Source organism: Scyliorhinus torazame, chromosome 4 (genome assembly GCF_047496885.1).
Source record: "Scyliorhinus torazame isolate Kashiwa2021f chromosome 4, sScyTor2.1, whole genome shotgun sequence".
NCBI classification, from domain to species: domain Eukaryota; kingdom Metazoa; phylum Chordata; class Chondrichthyes; order Carcharhiniformes; family Scyliorhinidae; genus Scyliorhinus; species Scyliorhinus torazame.
The window spans coordinates 354,341,025-354,353,252 of record NC_092710.1 but is presented as its reverse complement, the minus strand read 5'-3'; the positions used below and the strand labels follow the sequence as shown (position 1 = coordinate 354,353,252).

General features: G+C 53.9%; 1 protein-coding gene across 1 annotated transcript in view; it reads right to left on the bottom strand.

The window, feature by feature from the left end:
* Positions 1-12,228, bottom strand: part of mea1 (male-enhanced antigen 1) — a 110,186-nt gene continuing 97,958 nt past the window's right edge. Inside the window, exon 3 of the mRNA XM_072500312.1 lies at positions 1-2,785. Within this exon, the coding sequence (XP_072356413.1) occupies positions 2,619-2,785 (167 nt within the window). The 3' untranslated portion in view covers positions 1-2,618. The remainder of the gene's footprint in view (positions 2,786-12,228) is intronic.

Here is a 12,228-nt window from a genome sequence, read left to right as displayed (position 1 = left end):
TATTTGTACATATGTTGTACTTTATTTTAGGTAGAGTATTACATAGTATTGAACTGTCATTTTGTACAGATGTTCATGTATGTACAGAACAAATAAAATGGGTCTCAAAACAAGTTTTTTTTCCCTGAATGCAGTCAGGCTAGTTTGTTAAAGGAGGAGGTACTGCAAACAGCCAGAAGCCCAGGATTAGCTTCAACACTGCTCTCACCATCCCTCTTCTCAGAAAGGAAAGGAAATCAATGGGAAAGTAAAGTAAAGGAGTGAATCAAACACAAGAACAGTTATGGTAGGAGAGAAAGTATGCTTCAGATTTAGGATTTGCACTCTCTGCTGCCAGCCAAAATGAAAATCATCCCCAGTCCATCTTGCAAGCAGGCAGCACAGTGGACTGCTACCTCGGCACCGAGGGCCCAGGTTCAATCCCGGCTCTGGGTCACTGTCCGTGTGGAGTTTGCACATTCTCACCCCCACCACCCAAAGATGTGCAGGGTAGGTGGATTGGCCACACTAAAATTGACCCTTGGAAATTTAAAACAAATTCTTGCGAGCAAAGTGGATGTCAAAATCAGCCTCTACATCTTTGAGTTCATGGGGAAATAAACTGACGCTCGTTCCTGTACTCACTAATTACATACTTGAGAATACAAACCATGTTTATCTAACCTACCAAGAACAGCTTGGAGACAGATACCATAGCTGTTTACATTGTCAGACAAAACAGAAAACTGGGCATCACACCACATGTATGGTGATGGTAGCTCACCAAGTGACGGCCTTCTGAATATATGGTTTTAATGTTTTTGGATTTACAGAGCAGATAAATACAGACAGGTGAAGTTTGGCACAAACACCAAGAAATCACAGCATGCTAAATGAGCTGGCATTACAACCATTCAGAATTACGGTTAAGTATGGAGCAGGGACACAAAAAAATGCTCTTTTGATTCTGAACCTTTATCATCGGGGCCCAAACTTCTCGGTCAGACCAGAAACAACATCGCAGCAGCAGCCGGGTTTGAAGATTGACCTACAGGCACAAGCAGGGGGCTGCTGGCAACATTTACTGCCCATCGTGACAAACAGGGTTAATTAAGCTCAACAGTGAGGAATGTTAACAATGAAACACAAGTGTCGGCTGCAAATATTCCCAGGATAGGTACAGCACTGGGTTCAATACAGAGTAAAGCTCCCTCTAACCGGTCCCTATCAAATATTCCCAGGATAGGTACAGCACTGGGTTCAATACAGAGTAAAGCTCCCTCTAACCGGTCCCTATCAAATATTCCCAGGATAGGTACAGCACTGGGTTCAATACAGAGTAAAACTCCCTCTAACCGGTCCCTATCAAATATTCCCAGGTTAGGTACAGCACTGGGTTCAATACAGAGTAAAACTCCCTCTAACCGGTCCCTATCAAATATTCCCAGGATAGGTACAGCACTGACTGATACAGAGTAAATGCCGCCACAGTCCCAGAGGAGCATAGGCTGCTCTCTCAGAGTGCTGACTGGTAATGATTTAACCTGAGGGTCACCATACCACAGGCAAGGAGTATGGGTGAGAAGGCCTTTATGTATGAATCACCACAGCCAGTACAAGAAATTAACCTATGCTGTTGGCATCGCTCCGTGTCACAAACCAACCATCCAGCCAAATGAGCCATAGCGGGTAAAATAAGTCCCGGACAGATTATCATCAGTGTGACAATTATAATTTTCCCACACCAGCTATCCTGTGATGTGTCTCAGATTTCCAATTTCAGGTGTTACTATGCTCCGGTTAGCCAGCCTCACGACACGGACACTTTCATCCCACCAAGCTGCAATAGGTCTGAGCTCAAAGATGCAAAGCCACTATCAAAAATGTTCAGAAACTGCTCGTCTCCCTTGAGAGCTGTGAAGTCAATGTGAACTTGCCCCAAACAGCAGTTTAAACTGTTAATGTATAAAATGGCAGGATTAGCACAGTACAAAGAGCAGGGTGTGGGATTAACCTAATTTGAGGAGGTAGTGGTTGACCAGGTTAACTGGGATTGGTTAATTTTTCTCAGTCGGAATTTAAATAAGATTCCTGCTGGACTGCCCTGTGATAGCTGCCACTTAGCAGCCTGAAGCCAGGAAAAACAACCTGGGAACAGGGCACCCCAAAGCCAGGAAGAACACAGTGCCTCTATCACTCAGTTAGATCCAATCGTCTTTATAATTCACCGCCACTTATAACTTGTTCTTCATTATCATAAGGCAAGGAGATGGCAAAGTGAACACCTGCAGAATGATCATAGCCAGGTTGTCTTTGCCAGTGGAACTTCCAGCAGTGGATGGATTACATACTCGTTCATTGGTCTGGGTGATTCAGTTTACATCCTCCAGTCTGGCAAATTCTCAACCTCAACTCAGACACAGATCTGGTCTTGGGCCAAGGAGAGACAGCAGGCCCTGCACAAGGCTGGTTAGCTTCTGATTGGGGAAGTGATCAAGTGATAAGTGAACGATCGGAACAAGTCAGGAATGGGCTCAACAACAAACACAAAAAGCTGGAAAGGACTGTGGCCCTAGAGAATGAGGACCGTTTCCAGCCATCTGGCTTGTTGCAGGAGAATTTGCAGAATGGAACCGGGGTCATTGCTGCCCCGCCTCCTTCACTGCCACTGTTGACCGTCTGGTTTCTATTGTTTGTCGAACAACAGACTGCCACTGTTCATCAGAGATCTCTTGAGCCCAGGATGGGACCCCCAGGCTGGGGATCTTGATTGCAGCCATGGTCCTCTTCACCAATTCCACATGCTCTGCAAGAGAAAGACAAAAACAAGGACTGGAGAAGAAATTATAATAATCTTTATCACTGTCACAAGTAGACTTACATTAACACTGCAATGAAGTTACTGTGAAAAGCCCCGAGTCGCCACATTCCGGCACCTGTTCGGGTCACAGAGGGAGAATTCAGAATGTCTAAATTACCTAACAGCACGTCTTTCAGGACTTGTGGGAGGAAACCGGAGCACCTGGAGGAAACCCACACAGACTCAGGGAGAGCGTGCAGCACAGATAGTGACCCAAGATGGGAATCGAACCCGGGTTCCTGCCGCTGTAAAGCTACAGTGCTAACCACTGTGCCACCCATTGATATGGACACAGAAAACATGTGCAGGAGGAACAATTTGCTTAGTTACCACTCCCCTGCCTTCTTCCTTTGGTCCTGCATATTCTTCCTCATCAGGTAATAATTCAATTCCCTCAAGCGCCTCGTTTGAACCTGCCTTCACCAAAACACTTGGGCAGTGCATTCCACACCCAAACCACTAACTGGAAATGCTTTCCCTCATCACCATTGCTTATTTTGCTGATTACCTTTAATCGGTTTCCTTACATTCTCAATCCTTACATGAATGGGAACTTCTTTACCCCAACCACTTTGTCAAGACTGCTCATTATTTTAAATACTTCAATCAAATGTACCTTCAACCATCTCTTCAGAGAGGTACGCAAGATGTGAGGAGGTAGTCTGAGAAACAGGATTGACAGGCATTTAGACAGGCAAGGGCTAATTAGGGAAAGTTGAGTGGAAAACCATGTCTCACGAATTTGATTGCATTTTTTGAAGGAATAACCAAGAAGGTAGATGAGGACAGTGCCGTTGACGATGTCTACATGGACTTCAGCAAGGCCTTTGGCAAGGTATCGCAAGGTAGGTTGTTGCAAATCTCATGGAATCCAGGGTGAGATGGCCAATTGGATACAAAATTGGCTTGACGACAGAAGACAAAGTTGCAGAGGGTTGTTTGCCTCAGGGATCAGTGCTGGGTCCACTGTTATTTATAGGGTGGACAGTGAGAGCCTTTTTCCTCGGATGGTGATGTCTAGCACGAGGGGACATAGCTTTAAATTGAGGGGAGATAGATACAGGACAGATGTCAGAGGTAGGTTCTTTACTCAGAGAGTAGTAAGGGTGTGGAATGCCCTGCCTGCAACAGTAGTGGACTCGCCAACGCTAAGGGCATTCAAATGGTCATTGGATAGACATATGGACGATAAGGGAATAGTGCAGATGGACTCGAGTGGTTTCACAGGTCGGCGCAACATCGAGGGCCGAAGGGCCTGTACTGCGCTGTAATGTTCTATGTTATATATTAATGATTTGGATGAGAATATAGGAGGTATGGTTAGTAAGTTTGCAGATGACACCAAGATGGGTGTCATAGTGGATAGTGAAGGTTATATAAGATTTCAACAGGATCTTGATCAATTGGGCCAGTGGGCCGATGAATGGCAGATGGAGTTTAATTTGGATAAATGTGAGGTGATGCATTTTGGTCGATCAAATCATGTCAGGACCCACTCAGTTAATGGTAGGAAGTTGGGAGAGTTACAGAACAAAGAGATCTAGGGGTACAGGTTCATAGCTCCTTGGAGGTGGAGTCGCAGGTGGACAGGGTGGTGAAGAAGGCATTCGGCATGCTTGGTTTCATTGGTCAGAACATTGAATACAGGAGTTGGGACGTCTTGCTGAAGTTGTACAAAACATTGGTAAGGCCACACTTGGAATACTGTGTTCAGTTCTGGTCACCCTATTATAGGAAGGATATTATTAACCTAGAAAGAATGAGAAGAGATTTACGAGGATGCTACCAGGACCTGATGGTTTGAGTTATAAGGAGAGGCTGGATGGGCTGGGACTTGTTTCCCTGGAGCGTAGGAGGCTTGGCGGTGATCTTATTGAGGTCTATAAAATAATGAGGGGCATAGATAAGGTAGATAGTCAACATCTTTTCCCAAAGGTAGAGGAGTCTAGAACTAGTGGGCATAGGTTTAAGGTGAGAGGGGAGAGATACAAAAGAGACCAGAGGGGAAATACTTTCACACAGAGGGTGGTGAGCATCTGGAACGGGCTGCCAGAGGCAGTGGTAGAGGCGGGTACAATTTTTTCCTTTAAAAAAGTTAGACAGTTACATGGGCAGGGAGGGCATAGAGGGATTATCGTAGATTATCATAGAATTTACGGTGCAGAAGGAGGCCATTTGGCCCATCGAGTCTACACCGGCTCTTGGAACGAGCACCCTACCCAAGGTCAACACCTCCACCCTATCCCCATAACCAAGTAACCCCACCCAACACTAAGGGCAATTTTGGACACTAAGGGCAATTTATCATGGCCAATCCACCTAACCTGCACATCTTTGGACTGTGGGAGGAAACCGGAGCACCCGGAGGAAACCCACGCAGACACGGGGAGGATGTGCAGACTCCGCACAGACAGTGACCCAAGCCGGAATCGAACCTGGGACCCTGGAGCGGTGAAGCAATTGTGCTATCGCTGGGCCTTCATCTACAATGTGTACTCCAGGAACATCGGAACCCCTGTATCGGTGCCTATAAGACTAACTCATCTCGCTGTGCCTTCTCCCATCGGAAAGGTCCTCACTTCTGGAAAGATGGATTACCCTACAACAGTTTGAGCCTGCTAACCTCTGAAGGCATTAGCCACTGGACACTTCATTCTGGACTCGTGACTCACGTGAAAATAGAACTTTTGCTTTTATCATGGCCTTGTCCTGACCAGGGTGGCACATTAGTTAGCACTGCTTTCTCAGTGCCAGGTACCCGGGTTCAATCCCAGCCTTGTGACAGCGGAGTTTGCACGTTCTCCCCGTGCGTGGGTTTCCTCCGGATGCTCCGGTTTCCCCTCTCAGAACCAATATGTGCAGGTTAGGTGGATTGGCCGTGATAAATTGCCTCTTAATGTCCAACGGTATTATGGTGATAGGGCGGGGGAGTGGGCCTAGGTCGGGTTTCAGGGACCACTCCCTCCCTTCCCTATCTGCGATTACCTGGGACCACTCCCTCCCTCAGGGATTACCTGGGACCACTCCCTCCCTCCCCCTCAGGGATTATCTGGGACCACTCCCTCCCTCTCTGCGATTACCTGGGACCACTCCCTCCCCCTCAGCGATTACCTGGGACCACTCCCTCCCTCTCAGCGATTATCTGGGACCACTCCCTCCCTCTCTGCGATTATCTGGGACCACTCCCTCCCTCTCTGCGATTACCTGGGACCACTCCCTCCCCCTCAGCGATTACCTGGGACCACTCCCTCCCTCTCAGCGATTATCTGGGACCACTCCCTCCCTCCCTCTCAGCGATTACCTGGGACCACTCCCTCCCTCTCAGCGATTATCTGGGATCACTCCCTCTCTCCCTCTCAGCGATTACCTGGGACCACTCCCTCCCTCCCAGCGATTACCTGGGGTCACTCCCTCCCTCTCAGCGATTACCTGGGACCACTCCGTCTCTCCCTCAGGGATTACCTGGGACCACTCCCTCCCTCTCAGCGATTATCTGGGACCACTCCCTCCCTCCCTCTCAGCGATTACCTGGGACCACTCCCTCTCTCCCTCTCAGCGATTACCTGGGACCACTCCCTCACTCCCTCTCAGCGATTACCTGGGGTCACTCCCTCCCTCTCTGCGATTACCTGGGACCACTCCCTCCCTCCCTCTCACGGATTACCTGGGACCACTCCCTCCCTCTCAGGGATTACCTGGGACCACTCCCTCTCAGCGATTACCTGGGACTACTTCCTCCCCCTCTCTGCGATTACCTGGGACCACTCCCTCTCTGCGATTACCTGGGACCACTCCCTCTCTCCGATTACCTGGGACCACTCCCTCTCTCCGATTACCTGGGACCACTCCCTCCCTCTCAGCGATTACCTGGGACCACTCCCTCTCAGCGATTACCTGGGACCACCCCCTCTCTCCGATTACCTGGGACCACTCCCTCCCTCCCTCTCAGCGATTATCTGGGACTACTCCCTCTCTCAGCGATTACCTGGGACCACTCCCTCTCAGCGATACCTGGGACCACTCCCTCTCTCTCAGCGATTACCTGGGACCACTCCCTCCTTCTCAGTGATTACCTGGGACCACTCCCTCCCTCTTAGGGATTACCTGGGACCACTCCCTTCCTGCGATTATCTGGGACCACTCCCTCTCTCCCTCTCAGGGATTACCTGGGACCACTCCCTCTCTCCCTCTCAGGGATTACCTGGGACCACTCCCTTCCTCCCTGCGATTACCTGGGACTACTCCCTCTCAGGGATTACCTGGGACCACTCCCTCTCTCCCTCTCAGGGATTACCTGGGACCACTCCCTCCCTCCCTCTCAGCGATTACCTGGGACCACTCCCTCCCTCTCTGCGATTACCTGGGACCACTCCCTCTCAGGGATTACCTGGGACCACTCCCTCCCTCTCAGCGATTATCTGGGACCACTCCCTCCCTCCCTCTCAGCGATTACCTGGGACCACTCCCTCCCTCCCTCCCTCTCTGCGATTACCTGGGACCACTCCCTCCCTCTCTGCGATTACATGGGACCACTCCCTCCCTGCGATTATCTGGGACCACTCCCTCTCTCCCTCTCAGGGATTACCTGGGACCACTCCCTCCCTTCCTCTCAGGGATTACCTGGGACCACTCCCTCCCTCTCAGCCATTACCTGGGGCCACTCCCTCCCTCTCTGCGATTACATGGGACCACTCCCTCCCTCCCTCTCAGCGATTACCTGGGACCACACCCTCCCTCCCTCTCAGCGATTACCTGGGACCACTCCCTCCCTCCCTCTCAGGGATTACCTGGGACCACTCCCTCCCTCCCTCTCAGGGATTACCTGGGACCACTCCCTCTCCCTCTCAGCGATTACCTGGCACCACTCCCTCCCTCCCTCTCAGCGATTACCTGGGACCACTCCCTCTCCCTCTCAGCGATTACCTGGCACCACTCCCTCCCTCCCTCTCAGCGATTACCTGGGACCACACCCTCCCTCCCTCTCAGCGATTACCTGGGACCACTCCCTCCCTCCATCTCTGCGATTACCTGGGACTACTCCCTCCCTCCCTCTCAGCGATTACCTGGGACCACTCCCTCCCTCCCTCTCAGCGATTACCTGGGACCACTCCCTCCCTCCCTCTCAGGGATTATCTGGGACCACTCCCTCTCCCTCTCAGCGATTACCTGGCACCACTCCCTCCCTCCCTCTCAGCGATTACCTGGGACCACACCCTCCCTCCCTCTCAGCGATTACCTGGGACCACTCCCTCCCTCCCTCTCAGCGATTACCTGGGACCACTCCCTCCCTCAGCGATTACCTGGGACCACTCCCTCCCTCAGCGATTACCTGGGACCACTCCCTCTCAGCGATACCTGGGACCACTCACTCCCTCCCTCTCAGCGATTACCTGGGACCACTCCCTCTCAGGGATTACCTGGGGCCACTCCCTCCTTCTCAGTGATTACCTGGGACCACTGCCTCCCTCCCTCTCTCTCCGCGATTACCTGGGACCACTCCCTCTCAGCGATTACCTGGGACCACTCCCTCTCTCCCTCTCAGGGATTACCTGGGACCACTCCCTCCCTCTCAGGGATTACCTGGGAACACTCCCTCAGCGATTACCTGGGACCACTCCCTCCCTCTCTGCGATTACCTGGGACCACTCCCTCTCTCCCTATCAGCGATTACCTGGGACTACTCCCCCTCTCCGATTACCTGGGACCACTCCCTCTCAGCAATTACCTGGGGCCACTCCCTCCCTCCCTCTCTGCGATTATCTGGGACCACTCCCTCTCAGCGATTACCTGGGACTACTCCCTCTCAGGGATTACCTGGGACCACTCCCTCCCTCTCAGCGATTACCTGGGACCACTCCCTCTCAGCGATTACCTGGGACCACTCCCTCCCTCTCAGCGATCACCTGGGACCACTCACTCTCTCCCTCTCAGGGATGACCTGGGACCACTCACTCTCTCCCTCTCAGGGATGACCTGGGACCACTCACTCTCTCCCTCTCAGGGATGACCTGGGACCACTCCCTCTCTGCGATTACCTGGGACCACTCCCTCTCAGGGATGACCTGGGACCACTCCCTCCCTCTCAGCGATTACCTGGGGCCACTCCCTCCCTCAACGATTACCTGGGACCACTCCCTCTCAGCGATACCTGGGACCACTCCCTCTCTCCCTCTCGGCGATTACCTGGGACCACTCCCTCCTTCTCAGTGATTACCTGGGACCACACCCTCTCAGCGATTACCTGGGACCACTCCCTCTCAGGAATTACCTGGGACCACTCCCTCTCAGGAATTACCTGGGACCACTCCCTCCCTCTCAGGGATTACCTGGGACCACTCCCTCTCAGCGATTACCTGGGATCACTCCCTCCCTCTCTCTCTGCGATTACCTGGGACCACTCCCTCTCTCCCGATCAGCGATTACCTGGGACCACTCCCTCTCTCCGATTACCTGGGACCACTCCCTCCCTCCCTCTCAGCGATTACCTGAGACCACTCCCTCCCTCCCTCTCAGCGATTACCTGGGACCACTCCCTCCCTCTCTCTCTGCGATTACCTGGACCACTCCCTCCCTCCCTCTCTGCGATTACCTGGGACCACTCCCTCCCTCCCTCTCAGCGATTACCTGGGACCACTCCCTCCCTCCCTCTCGGCGATTACCTGGGGCCACTCCCTCCCTCCCTCTCGGCGATTACCTGGGACCACTCCCTCCCTCAGCGATTACCTGGGACTACTCCCTCCCTCAGCGATTACCTGGGACCACTCCCTCTCAGCGATACCTGGGACCACTCCCTCCCTCCCTCTCAGCGATTACCTGGGACCACTCCCTCTCAGGGATTACCTGGGGCCACTCCCTCCTTCTCAGTGATTACCTGGGACCACTCCCTCCCTCCCTCTCTCTCCGCGATTACCTGGGACCACTCCCTCTCAGCGATTACCTGGGACCACTCCCTCTCTCCCTCTCAGGGATTACCTGGGACCACTCCCTCCCTCTCAGGGATTACCTGGGAACACTCCCTCAGCGATTACCTGGGACCACTCCCTCCCTCTCTGCGATTACCTGGGACCACTCCCTCTCTCCCTATCAGCGATTACCTGGGACCACTCCCCCTCTCCGATTACCTGGGACCACTCCCTCTCAGCAATTACCTGGGGCCACTCCCTCTCTGCGATTATCTGGGACCACTCCCTCTCAGCAATTACCTGGGACTACTCCCTCTCAGGGATTACCTGGGACCACTCCCTCCCTCTCAGCGATTACCTGGGACCACTCCCTCTCAGGAATTACCTGGGACCACTCCCACCCTCCCTCTCAGGGATTACCTGGGACCACTCCCTCCCCCTCTCTCTCCAATTACCTGGGGCCACTCCCTCCCTCCCTCTCAGCGATTACCTGGGACCACTCCCTCTCAGCGATTACCTGGGACCACTCCCTCTCTCCGATTACCTGGACCACTCCCTCTCTCCGATTACCTGGGACCACTCCCTCTCAGCGATACCTGGGACCACTCCCTCTCTCCCTCTCTCCAATTACCTGGGGCCACTCCCTCCCTCTCAGCGATTACCTGGGACCACTCCCTCTCAGCGATACCTGGGACCACTCCCTCCCACCCTCTCAGGGATTACCTGGGACCACTCCCTCCCTCGGCGATTACCTGGGGCAACTCCCTCTCTCCCTCTCAGCGATTACCTGGTACCACTCCCTCTCTCCCTCTCAGGGATTACCTGGGACCACTCCCTCCCTCTCAGGGATTACCTGGGAACACTCCCTCTCAGCGATTACCTGGGACCACTCCCTCCCTCTCTGCGATTACCTGGGACCACTCCCTCTCTCCCTATCAGCGATTACCTGGGACCACTCCCTCTCTCCGATTACCTGGGACCACTCCCTCCCTCCCTCTCTGCGATTACCTGGGACCACTCCCTCACTCCCTCTCACGGATTACCTGGGACCACTCCCTCACTCCCTCTCACGGATTACCTGGGACCACTCCCTCACTCCCTCTCACGGATTACCTGGGACCACTCCCTCCCTCTCACGGATTACCTGGGACCACTCCCTCCCTCTCAGGGATTACCTGGGACCACTCCCTCTCAGCGATTACCTGGGACTACTCCCTCCCTCTTTCTCTGCGATTACCTGGGACCACTCCCTCTCTCCCTATCAGCGATTACCTGGGACCACTCCCTCTCTCCGATTACCTGGGACCACTCCCTCCCTCCCTGCGATTACCTGGGACCACTCCCTCTCAGCGATTACCTGGGACCACTCCCTCTCTCCGATTACCTGGACCACTCCCTCCCTCCCTCTCAGCGATTACCTGGGACCACTCCCTCGCTCCCTCTCAGCGATTACCTGGGACCACTCCCTCCCTCTCTCTCTGCGATTACCTGGGACCACTCCCTTTCTCCCTCTCAGGGATGACCTGGGACCACTCCCTCCCTCTCAGCGATTACCTGGGGCCACTCCCTCCCTCCCTCTCAGCGATTACCTGGGGCCACTCCCTCTCAGCCATTACCTGGGGCCACTCCCTCCCTCTCTGCGATTACATGGGACCACTCCCTCCCTCCCTCTCAGCGATTACCTGGGACCACACCCTCCCTCCCTCTCAGCGATTACCTGGGACCACTCCCTCCCTCCCTCTCAGCGATTACCTGGGACCACTCCCTCCCTCCCTCTCAGCGATTACCTGGGACCACTCCCTCCCTCCCTCTCAGGGATTACCTGGGACCACTCCCTCTCCCTCTCAGCGATTACCTGGCACCACTCCCTCCCTCCCTCTCAGCGATTACCTGGGACCACACCCTCCCTCCCTCTCAGCGATTACCTGGGACCACTCCCTCCCTCCCTCTCTGCGATTACCTGGGACCACTCCCTCTCAGCGATTACCTGGCACCACTCCCTCCCTCCCTCTCAGCGATTACCTGGGACCACACCCTCCCTCCCTCTCTGCGATTACCTGGGACTACTCCCTCCCTCCCTCTCAGCGATTACCTGGGACCACTCCCTCTCTCCCTCTCAGCGATTACCTGGGGCCACTCGCTCCCTCCCTCTCAGCGATTACCTGGGACCACTCCCTCCCTCAGCGATTACCTGGGACCACTCCCTCCCTCAGCGATGACCTGGGACCACTCCCTCTCTGCGATTACCTGGGACCACTCCCTCCCTCCCTCTCAGCGATTACCTGGGACCACTCCCTCTCTCCCTCTCAGCGATTACCTGGGACCACTCCCTCTCAGGGATTACCTGGGACCACTCCCTCCTTCTCAGTGATTACCTGGGACCACTCCCTCCCTCCCTCTCTCTCCGCGATTACCTGGGACCACTCCCTCTCAGCGATTACCTGGGACCACTCCCTCCCTCTCTGCGATTACCTGGGACCACTCCCT